The 14,737-nt window shown below is 39.7% G+C and overlaps 1 protein-coding gene across 9 annotated transcripts in view; it reads right to left on the reverse strand.

The window, feature by feature from the left end:
* PPP1R12B (protein phosphatase 1 regulatory subunit 12B) overlaps window positions 1–14,737 on the reverse strand; it is a 108,897-nt gene that overhangs the window by 37,659 nt on the left and 56,501 nt on the right. For all 9 annotated transcript variants that reach the window (XM_079979000.1, XM_079978999.1, XM_079979002.1 and 6 more), the window contains 4 exons: window positions 14,239–14,430; window positions 12,916–13,099; window positions 11,982–12,094; window positions 11,203–11,244 (listed from right to left, as the gene is read on the reverse strand). In XM_079979000.1, the coding sequence (XP_079835126.1) occupies window positions 11,203–11,244; window positions 11,982–12,094; window positions 12,916–13,099; window positions 14,239–14,430 (531 nt within the window). The remainder of the gene's footprint in view (window positions 1–11,202; window positions 11,245–11,981; window positions 12,095–12,915; window positions 13,100–14,238; window positions 14,431–14,737) is intronic.

Consider the following 14,737-nt stretch of genomic DNA (forward strand, 5'->3'; position numbering starts at 1 on the left):
TATCAGAATACAAAAGAACTTGAAGGTAGCCCAGCTTGACATCAAAGTGGAGTTAAAGATCTCCAAATTCCACACACTACTTCTTTTTTCTAACATTATGTCAATATACCAAGAACAATGGAGTGATTCATAATCAGCAGTGGCTAGATTCTGCTAGAAAGAGCTGGGGCGGGGTAGGGGAGAGGAGAACTGTGTGTTTAAAGACAAAGTACAGCTAATAGATAGCATAATTTAGAACACACTGAACCTTTAATGCCAGTGTTCAGTTTAGGCTACTGCATGTTGTCAATTAAAGTCCAAACCTTTTGAGCAGTTGATATTTTAAACAGAAAGGAACTGAAAACAATGTAGACAAAAAGGAACTGAAATCAATCTAGAGCGTCTTAAACTTTGTGAAATCAGTATCACCCATAAAACTTACTAGACCATCCTTCTCACTAATTTCACTGGTTACAACTCAACTACTACAAACCTAAACCTTTCCCCAATGTATCAGCCGACCCATAGTTATGAACTGTGTGATGTTGACTGCTACTCTTCCACAGTAGCAGCTTTACCACCACTTGAAGTAACTGAGCCAACAACACTCACAATTCCATGTGCTTCCTTTCAGTGATCCGAGTAGGAATGCCAAATCACTAGGAGGAACATCAACATTGTGACTGTGTATAATCTTATTACTAATAACGCATCAAACACTGGTTATGTCTCATTCATCAGTCCCAGTGCCCAAGCCTACAGAAGGTAGTATTTTTTGCTCTATAAGACGCATCAGACCACAAGACGCATCTAGTTTTTGGAGGAGGAAAACAAGGGAAAAAATATTCTGAATCTCAGAAGCCAGAACAGCAAGAGGGATCGCTACTCAGTGAAAGCAGCAATCCCTCTTGCTATTCTGGCTTCTGGGATAGCTGCGCAGCCTGCATTAGCTCCATAAGATGCACACGCATTTCCCCTTACTTTTTAGGAGGGAAAAAGTGAGTCTTATAGAGCAAAAAATACGGTACTTCCTGGAAACTTCAATAGCCACACATTAGTCCTGTAAAAACATAATATGGGTGGCATAAGTTAGACAGAAGATATGAAGCTTTTAAAAAGTGGATTCATCAGAAGCATTGCTAAATTATTATTATAACCCACTTTTTGAAAAGAGTCCCCAAAGAAGAGCCCAACTAAAGACGGCAAGCTATCTGAAACTTGCCTTGAATTAACTTAGAGCTGATTTAAGGTCTTCTGGGGGGAAAGATCCGACTATTTTTTATAATATCTGAGAGGCTCAGAAAGATTACTTCCAGAAAGATTCCATCTGCAATTGCATCAGAACCTGGAGGGAAGGGAGGGAAACAAAATCCCTTTCCTTTTCTATAACTTGTTACTCACCTCTGTCGCTGCTTAAAAAGACGAGAGGGGTGTGTGCTGGGAATCACAGAATGGTGGGGAGGGTAGAACAGATAGGCATGTAGAGCTAGGAATTTTAATCCGAGCCAGTGAAAAATTTCATCAGGGCTCTTCTATCATGACAAGGTCATATTAAAGTACCTATGGTGGGCTTTTAGGAGTTCCCACAGCTGCACTCAGAAACTTCACCAGCATCCCTGCTCACAACATTTATGAACTATAACAGGAGCAGGCATGTGATAGCATTTTTGCCGCCCCTCCTTCCTCTAATGATTTTCTCCCCCAGAATAGTTGTGTCTTATATTGTCCCAAGAAACCTAAACCATGTGTATAAGATGTGTTAATGCTGGTTATTCCACCTGACAATCTTAATCATTTTCTTCTTGATGTCCAAAGCGTCAGCTAAACTAACTATGGGATATGAGCTACCTCACATTCACAACTTCCTTTCCTATAGCTTTAAAATAGGTAAAGGTAAAGGGACCCCTGACCATTAGGTCCAGTCGTGACCGACTCTAGGGTTGCAGCACTCATCTCGCTTTATTGGCTGAGGGAGCTGGCGTACAGCTTCCAGGTCATGTGGCCAGCATGACTAAGCCACTTCTGGTGAACCAGAGCAGCGCACAGAAACGCTGTTTACCTTCCCGCCAGAGCGGTACCTATTTATCTACTTGCACTTTGATGTGCTTTCGAACTGCTAGGTTGGCAGGAGCAGGGACCAAGCAATGGGAGTTCACCCCACCGCAGGGATTCGAACCGCCGACCTTCTGATCGGCAAGTCCAAGGCTCTGTGGTTTAACCCACAGCGCCACCCGCGTCCCACAGCTTTAAAATATATCATCCTAAAAAACCATGGACTCCCACCTTTTCCCCATTGTCTGTTTCCAATGCAATAACTCTCTAACTCTCTAGCTGATTCCCTTCATTCTAGTCCCCATCTATCCAGTTGGAAGGGCAGAGTGCAAGTAATAAATTATTATTATTATTATTATTATTATTATTATTATTAGCATCTCTACTAAAATTTAACATGGAAGGAGGTAGATTTAGTAACAAAGTCTTTCTATTCTGTTTTTTCTCCGCACTACCTAAACAATCTACATGCTTGCATACTGTGTCGAGATTAATTATGTGCTAGATCCTTATAGCCTCTGGGTTGTGAATATATAACCCTTCCCCTCTAATTCTATGGGGTTGTTTTCATCTCTTTGTACTCTCTTTCCCTGAATCTGAACTTTCAGTTCAGAGCTATAGCTTAAATTTAGAGAGTGCTGTTACTTATATTCCCCAAATGAAACACTGGTTCTTCTCTGGGATCCAAGCAGGATAATTGAAGTTAAAATAGCTTATGTACAGGGGTCACCAACACATCACTTACAGGCACCAGTGTACCAGCCAACACCTCCTATGGTACTCACAAAAGGTCTCAGGAAACATTTCAAGTCAATACAGAAAAAGTACTTTTAGCATTGCTTCTTACTTTTAAATAAAATGATAGTAAAGTGCTAGATAAAGGTAAAGGTAAAGGTACCCCTGCCCGTACGGGCCAGTCTTGACAGACTCTGGGGTTGTGCGCCCATCTCACTCAAGAGGCCAGGGGCCAGCGCTGTCCGGAGACACTTCCGGGTCACGTGGCCAGCGTGACAAAGCTGCATCTGGCACACGGAAACGCCGTTTACCTTCCCGCTGGTAAGCGGTCCCTATTTATCTACTTGCACCCGGAGGTGCTTTCGAACTGCTAGGTTGGCAGGCGCTGGGACCGAGCAGCGGGAGCGCACCCCGCCGCAGGGATTCGAACCGCCGACCTTTCGATCGGCAAGTCCTAGGCGCTGAGGCTTTAACCCACAGCGCCACCTGCGTCCCTAAAGTGCTAGATAGCCCTATGCAAATATTTCATCAAATCTCAGACTGTCTCAATCATAGGAAAACCCTTATGACAAGAAACATTGCATGATCTGACTGACTTGTTCCTATACTTGGCCTCAGCTAGAACAAAGGTCAGCTACATGCATTTTGATTACAAATGCAAACAACACTGTCAAAATATTTGGTAGTTTCCACAAAAAGCAACTACTTATTTTAAAAACATTTTGTGGCAGAAGTTCAGGGATGAATGTGGATGTTTAGGCAGCTCAGACGGCACCATTCATTCAAAAAAGGAGGCTTTCAGCAGGCTTGTGGGGGAATTCCAAAGAGGGCTGAGCATGCTCAGTGGCCACAAAATGATGGCCGGCTGATGGAGGGAAGAAAAAACAGGAAATAAAGGAAGCAGGAGAATGGAATGGAGTACTGCATTCTGAAAGAGGTCGTGGCTGATTGGAACCCTCAACAGGATCACTCCACAGTGCAGTACTATGTGGAAGGTCACACATGTAATCTATCATTCTGCTTTACTGTTATAAGCACAAGCCTGATTATGACAGGGATAATGTCTTTGATTCTAATGTATGACGGCAAGCTCATGTCCTGTAAGAGAGACTGTAAAACATTTTTTGGAGGGGGGAATTGGCACTAGGCTGAGATATAAACATGATGAAAAACACTGCAGTGATTTCCCATAAAAGGAAGACAAGCAAAGCCCTTTGCCTGCAATGTACTGAGTGCTGATTTATTGCCATGTAGTAGGTTCTCAAGTCCTGGAAATAAAGGGATTAGAGTAGAAGATCCCACATAGCAATTAAATGCAGAAGAATCCAGCTGTAATTCAGAGATCTTTCTTGATCAGCTACTATACAATAAATCATTAAAGGTAATCTCCTTCATCGTTGTTGAATAAAGTACTGGGTCCAAAAGTTCATATGGCCTGCTACAAAGCCAGCTAATCTTCCATATCTAAAAGATAGCCTCAGACCATAGTTCTTGCTCAGTTCATCTATAAAGCTGGTAAGAAAGAAGAAGCAAAAGATGGTAACCCAGAGAACATATTCTCATTCATCTCCAATAAAACCCCCTACTTGGGCACATGCGCAAGTTTGATCATACTTAAAGACGGCAACTTTTAGAAACAGCCAGTTTCTTTTAAATGTGAGTGGCTAAAGAGGAACAGAATGTGCATGTACTAAAAACAGTAATCTGTTTATAGAAAGGACTAGCAATTTCCTGGGCTTGAGGTAAAAAAATAGATTCTACAGAGGGCCAGCACATTACTGCACCCCCACCCCAAGTTATACACATATATAGCAAATTATAGTAAAAATTGACCACTTTATGGGGGGACAGGGACTAAAGACCATGATTATAGAGCATTGGTATACTGTGAGGAGATTCATCTAAAAACAAATCTATTAAAACAAAACAAATCTATTAAAAAGGAGTAAATTTTACAGTATTACTTCAGAAATAATGAGAATACAAAGCAGGTGCTTCCTATAAGTCAAATACCAGAACACACCATGTTGTTTTAGTAAGAGGGATATGCTTTCCTCTAGTTCCAGAATTGCTTTCTGAAAAATAGCCATCACTTAAACACAGGCAGAATATAAGGTTCTAATTTATAACCATGTAAACTACTGAAGTAACTAAGAATGCCATCCTATGCAGTCTTATGAGGAAGAATGTCACAGTGAATACAGTGGAACTTTGCGGACCAAAAAGCATGCACAGAATTGGGTGTAATTTACAGTAGACCAGATAAATAGGAGTCACCATCAAATCCGAACATCACTACTGCAAACAACTTCAAGCTAAACACATTTCTGCACAGTGTGTGAAGTGTGTGGCAGCAAGGAAACCAGATGTGACACCCAGCAATGTGGACTAACCTTTTTTTTACAGGTTAGTCATTGGATTATGTTATGAATTTGGTGCTCTGCAAGCCAAGTGGTCTGAAATCCCTGCCAATCCATTCGTGATGCTGTAGTCTTTACTAAAAGTAGTTGCATCACCACACTGTATTCTTGGGGCCTGAAAGACAATGAGAGGCGTCTTGGTAGAATGTCCACATGGCAGTCTGAATTCAGTAATCAGTACAAGATTGTCGGATTCATGATGGCACTTTGTAGCTATTCTAAACCATATACGTGGACTGGTATATAATAATAATATGGTAATAATTTATTTTTTTGTACCTAGCCCATCTGACTAGGTTGCCCCAGCAACTCTGGGTGGCTTTCAAAATGATATAAAGAAACAACAGCAACAACACAACAGAACATCACACATTAAAAGCGTCCTGATACAGGGCTTCCTTCAGATGTCTATGGAAGGTCATATAATTTTTTATCTCTTTAACATCTTTGAGCATTCCACAGGGTGGGCATGACTACTGAGAAGGTACTGCAACTTCCTCTGGTACAGGCTGCAATTCCTACACATTAGTTCTGGAACAGCAGGCTGGATGTGTGGGCAGGTATGTATGTAAATTATTTGACTCTCATGAGTTAGGAATGAAATGTGCCTAATACTAATTAATGTCTATTGTATTAAAATCCTGAAAAGCAGCCAAACTCCCATCAACTTCCTAATGATTAACTGATTCATACTTAATAGAGAGACAGCTGCTGTTGATAGTTATTTCCATTCTCAATAGGGCAGCTCATACCACACCTGCATTTTCTCTTTTACAATTGTACTTTGGGGGGGGTGTCTTTCAAGAAGAGCTGTGCTATTCTATAAAACTTCACACACTTCCACTTCACTGCAGTGCTAATGAAAAGGAGTGAACTTTCATACCATTCAATTGATAGACTTGTTTCATTGCATACTTTATTTTACGAGTATATGCTCAACATATGGCATATACCTGGTCTGTGTCACTGAGCCTTTGGAGGATAAATAAGATGGAGTTGGTATCTTCCACCTTTGACCTCCAGGTTAACTAGTACAACATCAATATACCGTACATTTGAGCTCAGGGGAAATATCACAATGGTCTAGAAGCATTCCCTTTCCAGGCTTCCCATCAGGTTGGATACCACTTTTAAGGGTTTATGCCTGGTGTTGGACACTAGGGAGAAAGTGGGACTGTTGTTGAGGTGTGGCCTACCCCTACCCTGCTGCCCAGTAGTCTACACCAGGCATCCCCAACCTGTGGCCCTCCAGATGTTTTGGCCTACAACTCCCATGATCCCTAGCTAACAGGACCAATGGTCAGGGATGATGGTTATTGTAGTCCAAAACATCTGGAGGGCCAAAGGATGGGGATGCCTGGTCCACACAAAAGAGAGGAATGACTATATTCAAAGCAAGGCAACATTCAACTCTGAAATACAGTAATTTAGAAAGCATAGGTTTCATTCACAGGAAGTTTCTAAAGATATTCTGGTCTCATGATTTCTACTTTTCAAAAAAAAAAAAATGAAAAGAAACATTTCATCAGTAGGCTTAGCCTAATTTCATTATTCCCCTTAAAATTAAAATAAATGGATAAATGATTTCCCTCTCATTTGCAGTTAATTTTCCCCAAGACATACAAAGCTACTTGGGACAGACTTAAGTAGCCTTGTTTATAGGAGACAAACCACTCCACCATAGACTTGCAGCTACTGAACACTTTGAAATGCTTTGCTCAGTACTGGCCATCATCTAAGAACATAGACTGGGCTACAGAGGCTATTAGTCTGACACAGTACATCAGGTTAAATGTCTGAGGTAGAGAAGGCTCGCCCAACTTATGTTTGGAAACATTAACTGGACCATCTTTTTTCTGTTTCCCATCCATCATTTGGACTTCAATTCCCATCCAACTGTAATGAGCCGGATAGGAAAGGGTTCAGCAATAGCAATTCTAAGTTTAAGTTATAATTTATTCACAGGCAGCAATGAAGACCAACACAACCTTACTTTATATGACATACTTTTAGACTTGTGTGCAATTTTTACAATAACATTCTGCCCCGAAATGATAGGTGCCTTTAAACAGAACTAGCCAGGTACCACTTAGCTTTATTTTTGGCTTTAAAGTTCAGCAATTTTAAGTTCAGCATCAGGATGATTGCAAAATAGCATGGAAGACTTACTTCCTACACCTATGAGTGAGCATAAGCTTGAACAAAATATGGGAACGTACTCAGGTACAAACATATGAAATAATAGTGTAAAAAAAAAAGGTCCCGTATATCAGAATTCTAATTTACTGTGCTCCTCATATCCTGGTTGATCACGTGTCCTAAATTACACTTAAATACATAAATGGCTTTCAGTTTTGGACTGCTATAGATCAGCAACTTCAATGAATTTTTTGTCATTTTGTCCTCACTTCTTACTAGTCTGATATCCTGCCAACTGTGTTTACTATGGGGGAAGCAGGTCTACAAACCACTTCTGTGCACAGGGTTCTTTATTAGAAAGCTAGTAAATCAAAGGTATGTCCCCACCATTTTTCATAATTAAATGTTTTATCTTATCATAATCTAAAAATTGCCTTTTCTCCCACACTGCACATAAGCCAGGATGAAAGCTTTCCAAGTGCTATACAGCCTCTCTGCTAGGAAATAAAATAACACGAAAAATGCCCTTCTAGGCAATGCTCTTTGGATTCCCAAAAAAGGAATTGTGCATCACAACTGTTCTATTTACAAAAATAGTTAAAAGCACAACATGTTACTGTTCACTGTTTGTTGCTCTTCCATATTAGTCTGCTAGAGGCTCACCTAACATTACTACCAAGCAAACTCCATTGCTTCAAAGGAACTTGTAGGAGTGTCTGACTGGGGCATACCTCACCATATTAGGTAGTTCAATCCCAGAACACAAAAAGCTATTGCGGGCAGACATAAAAGACTTTGCTCTTGGAGAACATCATGACAGTAAAGCAGAGAAATGAATGGAAGATTTTATAGAAGGTCTGTAGGAGTAGCAGTGTGATTTGGTGGGGAAACTTTCCGCTGAACTGTTAGGTGTATGATGAGAACAGAAGGCGTAGCACTTTTGTAACAAAGCAAGTGTTAAATATACAAGAGATCAGCACAAGCCTGCAACTCACCTTTAAAGCTGAAATATTAGCATAGATAATTCACTGAATTCTCAAAAAGAAGTAGAAAAACACCAACAAGTTTAAGATCATGAATTTGAACCAATCAGGTGATCAGCAACTCACGCCACGGGACAGGTGAATTCCAACTACATAATTTCCAAACACATCCAGTTTCGGTTTGTATTCCTAGCATGCTCTTTACTGCAAGTACAGGAAACATGTAACCCTCCACACTTCTTGCCTCCAACTCCCATCAGTCCATGTTAGCATGGCTAATGGTCAGGAATGCTGGGAGATGGAGTCCAACAACATTTTGAGGATGAACGGTTCCCCATCCCTGCTTTAGCAGATGGATGCTCTACAAATTTTATGTCACCTGTTGCAACCACAGAATTATAAACTGTATTGGATCGAGCATTGCACAAGCAGAAGGTCACATGTGCAACTTTTCCACATTTTTGAAATGAGCCATTACAGATTTACATTTTTAGTGTGTTTACCTTTAATAGATTAAGTTAGATTTACTTTTCATAACAGCCTCAACGTAGCATTTTTTACACACAGACAAACCACCCTCAAATCAAGCCAGCTTCTGAGCATGTGCTAGTACTTAGCTTTCTGTCCATCTGGCAGGCTTCTAACAGTACATATAATTCCATATAACATATAACACAAGATCAACATCTGGCCAAATTATTACAGTTCGAGGAAAAAATTCAAAATGAGTCCCAACCAAAAAAATAAAAATGATTTCAGCAAGACTACCCAACTGTTGTTTATTTATCTCACTTCTAACATCAAATATATTTGACAAGCTTATTTGAAGGAAGAGATGCTGCACTATTATTTGTTTTAAGAGAAGCAATTTTCAGTCCAAATTTATTAAGAATCCCAATTCCTCTTACTGGAAGTTCTTACATAAAGTTATTAGTTTCTCACTTCATACTTTGAAAGCTGCAGAACATGCTCCCTCTAGTGGCAATTCTGCTAAGTGATGTGGTCATTCAGTGATGTCCTAAATCATTAAATCTTATCAAAATCATTTTTGGCAGAGCCAGCAGTATTTATGAAAACATGACATCAGATAACTTTCCAAAAGTGCCCCTGCATTTCTTCTTAATACATTTGCACTGCTTTGATACTATTCCCTGCAGCATCTTCCATGTCCTTTGCCCTGACAGCCTCATTGTGCCCATCCTTCCATTTAATGTGGTTGGCTGCAGCAGCCTATGAGATTTTTGTCAATGATGTCATGATGGTCTGATGAAACACCATCATGGATGTTCATGAACAAAACCATGTGTGACTATAGCCAAATGGATTAATGGCAGTCTGGGCAGATGAAGCCAAGAACCATAAGCATGACTAAGTGATCTTGCGACACAAAAGAGCACAGATAATTTTTATCAATTGCAACTTTGAAACTGTCCTCTCACTAAACACAACAAGTACAAGTAAAGTGAGAGTAATGTGAAGTACTACACATAAATTGATATAAATACCTTGACTATTACACTTATGAAGCTGTGCATTTTTCTAAAACGGTAAAGGTACCCCTGACCGTTAGGTCCAGTCATGGACGACTCTGGGGTTATGGCACTCATCTCGCTTTACTGGCCGAGGGAGCCTGCGTTTGTCTCTTCCGCAGACAGTTTCTGGGTCATGTGGCCATCATGACTAAGCTGCTTCTGGCGAACCAGAGCAGTGCATGAAAATGCCGTTTACCTTCCTGCCAGAGCAGTAACTATTTATCTACTTGCACTTTGACATGCTTTCGAACTGCTAGGTTGGCAGGACCAGGGACCGAGCAATGGGAGCTCACCCCATTGCAGGGATTCGAACCACTGACCTTCTGATCAGCAAGCCCTAGGACCTGCGTCCCTGTGCATTTTTCTGGAGATTGATTATATAACAAAAAAAAAAAAATTTTCAGCAACTCTGCTGAATCATTCTCTCTCAAGGAGCAAAAATACATCTTTGCAGTCCTTTCCAATGTTATCATCTTCCATTTTAGCCAAATATTTAACATCAACTATCAATTCATACTTTTCCTTCAACTGCAACATTTGCTTAAACCTGTTACCTAGGTGAGCAATTGTTTCATCTACCATAACATTAAATAATGCTGTAGGATCAAGAATGAGGTCATCTGTTCTTTTGCCTAGGGAAAGTTTGCATTTCTTTCTCACATGTTGCTCAGGGAATGTTATCTCCACTACTGATGTGAATGGGCCTGGCTTAAGTGGAGAATGGCCCTCTGCCAGTGATTTTGTAGAAAAGAACATGCTTGCCTATAATGCTGCTGAAAGAAAGTATAAAGAGACTGACAGACTATAAAAGAGGCAGGCAGAATTTGTACAATAATTTGTGGACTCCTCAATTCTATCAAAGGGGGAAAAGTTACAGCCATCTTGTGATTTCCCCTTATTAGTAACTAGGGGAGGCACAAAGCTTCACTTTTTCCAAACTGGAATTTGGATTATGACACAACCAGTCTGTCTCCAAAGCATTTCAGATCAAGTCTTGCATATTTCTGAAGCACTGAATTGTGGTTCAAACCTAACTTGGTGGTCAATGTGCACCTCAAATTTTAGCACAAACCTAAGTACGTTTTCTCTTGCTTTTGACATACTGAACACACTGAAAAATATCCTACAGTCCAATGAACAAGGAAAAGAGCTACAGAATTTTATTACTTTAAAGTAATGATAATGCAACCAGAAGAGAATACCAGGCCTATTGCTAGATTCAGGTACAAACTCCAGAAAAACATTTCAAAGCGCACTTTCACGTACATATTCTCAAAATGCAAATGAACTGAGAACTATCCTGTGGCCAAAGATTCACAAGAACAAACAAATACACATATATGCTTTAGATTGTTCACTTACCCTGTCCTCTTTCACTTCTTCAGTACCATCCATCTCATCATCCTAGGAAATCAAAAAGGGGGAAAGAAATCATACCATGAACATTTCAAATGGAGCACTGGTTTTCTATATATTTGTAGTAAGAAAGGTTTAGGTAGCAAGACACGGTATTTTAAGATATCTATCTATACAAAATATCTTAACAGAAAGTAGAAGACTATACAGTTTGGAAGCTTCTAATAATTAATCCTTGAAACCATGCACCACCAGATAAATTACTGCTTCAGTCAAACAGAACAGAAAAACAGTGAGTTTCATCATCATGGGATGCAATCATGTTCCCTAAAAGTAACTTGCTTTTTAGAAAAGAAAGAAATAAAGTATTTGAAAAATATTACAAGCAGGGTCAATTCAGATATTGACAGTGCCTTCACACCACAGTAAACTATGGTTAGGGCATGAGTTACAGCAAAACTTCAGGTTCATGAGCAGCCTCATGCAACTGGAGGGCATTTGTTGAAGGTCACTTTCATTTTTAAAGAATGTATGCCATTTTGTGTGCCTTATGTACTGAACTGATCTGAGCATTAAAATATTTAGCAGAACAAGAGCTGGGAGTTTGAGGGCCAGGACAGTGATTGCTGACTCATTTACATATTAAATAGCATTGAAACAGTATTCTCATTTTCACAGCTGGATCTTGCACTTCCAGTTTAGATTTTGCCTCCCTAGCAATTGGTATGTGCAACTTGGTTAATTTTTCATCCTCCTTCAATTCCACCAGGAATGTCATTACTTACATCCTTTGTAAAGAAAGAGATCCCTGTGCCTCTTCGTCTCTCTTTCGGCCGCCTCCTCTCTCTAACCGACTGCTTGTTTGAAGTTCTGTCATCCAAATCCTGATCTTCGTATTCTGTCCAAAGAAATATAGTTTTAGCTATAAATAGCCAGGTAAATTGATTTACCAATACCATGGAAACATTATCAAATTAAGGCAAATTAATCCCAACATAAAGATTTCCATTCTAAACACCTAACAATTTATATTTCTTTTTTTAATTTCAAAGACCAAGCAGTGGATCCTCCCTAAAGCAGATGTACTTTAATATGATGCGAAGCCATTAGCTCAAAGAAACATTCAACTGAGATTAATGTGATTCTTCAGGAGGGGCTCAAATTCCTAGAGATATTTTTTTAAAAAACAACAATGAAATAACGTTTTTATTAAATGATTTTCCATAAGTAACAAGAGTACATTCAGTGTCTCTATTTTCAAATCATATTTTCATACCCATCAATTACAGTCAATTTGAGACATTTATGTTGTAGGCAATGAGGGGTAAGAGAAGTGGGGGAGGGAGAGGGAAGAAAAAAAAAGAAGGGGGGTGAGAGAGACTGTAAACTTTTCTTCTTCTCAGAGTTTATGAGTGATGCTTTTTTTGTCAGCATCATGTGGATAGGCGTCTTATTTTTGCTGGTGGAGTGAGAGATTGGAGGGCCCAGGGCATGGTTGGTTGCAGTTGATACTGGCTTTGTTAACCCAGACAAAGAAGATTCAGCAGTCCAAATAGTATATATTGTAATATATTGTACTATATATTAAGGGTGGAGAAGCTTTTCTTGGATATTCTTGGATTTTCTTGGTCAAGTATGACACAGTATTACACAGTCACTATCTGGTACAAAAACAAACTCAAAAGATTTGTACAATATTGTAATTACAATAGTAAATACCATTTTTCTCCATGTCAGCAGCAGATGTGCTTTGGAAGTCTGATGGGTTCACAGTATCAGAAGATACAGATCTACTTGTCTTGGGAAGGTGAGAACTTGAATAAAGATAAGGAGCTAATGAAGGAGAGATGGGGCTTGTGGGTTTCTCTTGCTGCGCCGAGCCCCTCAATCGTTGACCAACAGACTGAAAGACAAATGAGCAGAATTAATGACTTAATAAGAAGATAATTAACAGCTAGCAAAGTACAAGTTTTCTCCTCAATCTTTAATCATACTCTATTAATGGAGTTAGACTACCTATAGAAAGGTTCATTCCATTCTGATTTAGGGTGGCTATAAAGAACAAGAATAATCATTTGAGTTAGGAGACAAAGCTTATTTTACTTATAATAATGATAGTGTGAAAAAGAGGATTTTAAATCTATCTTTGTTCATAATCATTTCAGAGAAGGAAAAATGTAGATAATCTAGTGTCTAGGGGTGAAGACACTCCCCCCACTGCAACACAACTTTGTATAGTCACCCTGTCACCTTGTGGTCAAAATCTGTATGTATCCCAATCTTGCGAATGATTCCATGTGTGTTTACATGTGGATTAGCAAATTCAGCAAACCTAGTTTGAGTCATGCCCAACAAGAACCATACCTACAATCTAAATGCAAGAGAAACCATTTAAAAGCCTACAGATATGAGCACATCTCCAAAGCTATCATAAAAATTGCCTTGTGGTTTAAGGGAAAAAGAAAAAAATGACTGTATGGTCAGAGAACCTGCATTAGGTAGTATCATCTCACAGCTGTAGACAAAGATGAAAATCATTTGTCAGTTAATAATATTACAACCCTTGAAAGTCTGTATGGAAACTATTTAAAATGCCATTTATTAAGTTCTGACATCTAGACATGCCCTCCAAGTGTTAATAAAACAACAACACTGCTAATACAGCTTTCTGATTAGTTACAGTTCAAGTATTTGGAAAGAACAAATATTCATTTTGAACACTCAGCATGATTTTCTCATCACACTTTGTATTCCTTTACACTTATAGGTTTTCCTTACTGTTGGGCATAATAAATGAATGGTGAAGTGGAAAGCAACATCTGACAGCTACAGTGCTTACGTTCAAAAAGTGGATCCAAACTCTCCTAAAACCTTTAAAGCAGAATAATTAAAAACCTGATGCTCATCTCAAGCCATAAAAACATTTTGAAAAAAGGTAGCTGGACACCGAATCATAGAGTTGGAAGGGACTCATGGGGGTTCAAACCTGTAACTTTGGCATTAACTTTGGCAAAACTTTGGCAAAACAATAGTTTTACTGACCTCTTCATCCAAGTTTCTGTTCCATCGTGAGCGGGTCTCCCCAGGTTCCCTTGCTGCAGTCTGTGCCTGCCTCTCACGGTCTTCCTCAGTTGCTTCAGTTCTTTCCAATTTTTCACTTGGCTGTTCGTGCCGTTCTGTCCGAGATCGGCTAAAGGTTTTCTCTGCCTCCTGAAGATCTGTAAGTGTTACACCCTGGGAAATGGGAGAAAGTCAAGTCTATTATACCTATCCAGTGGAACCTCGAGTTGCAGACGTAATCCATCCCAGAGGCATATCCACAACTCAAAGCATTCGCATCTAGAAGTGCCACATCTGCTCACACACACAGCGCGATTTAGCGCTTCTGCGCATGCGCAAGCGGTGAAACCTGGAAGTAACCGTTCCGGGTTGCTGCAGGTCACAACTTGAAAAGTAACCTGAAGCGGACACATTACGAGGTATGACTGTATTTGTTAACATTACACCTCTTACACTGAATCCACACCTCAACACAAATTAC

Source organism: Podarcis cretensis (assembly GCF_951804945.1).
Source record: "Podarcis cretensis genome assembly, chromosome: 6".
Classification (NCBI taxonomy): domain Eukaryota; kingdom Metazoa; phylum Chordata; class Lepidosauria; order Squamata; family Lacertidae; genus Podarcis; species Podarcis cretensis.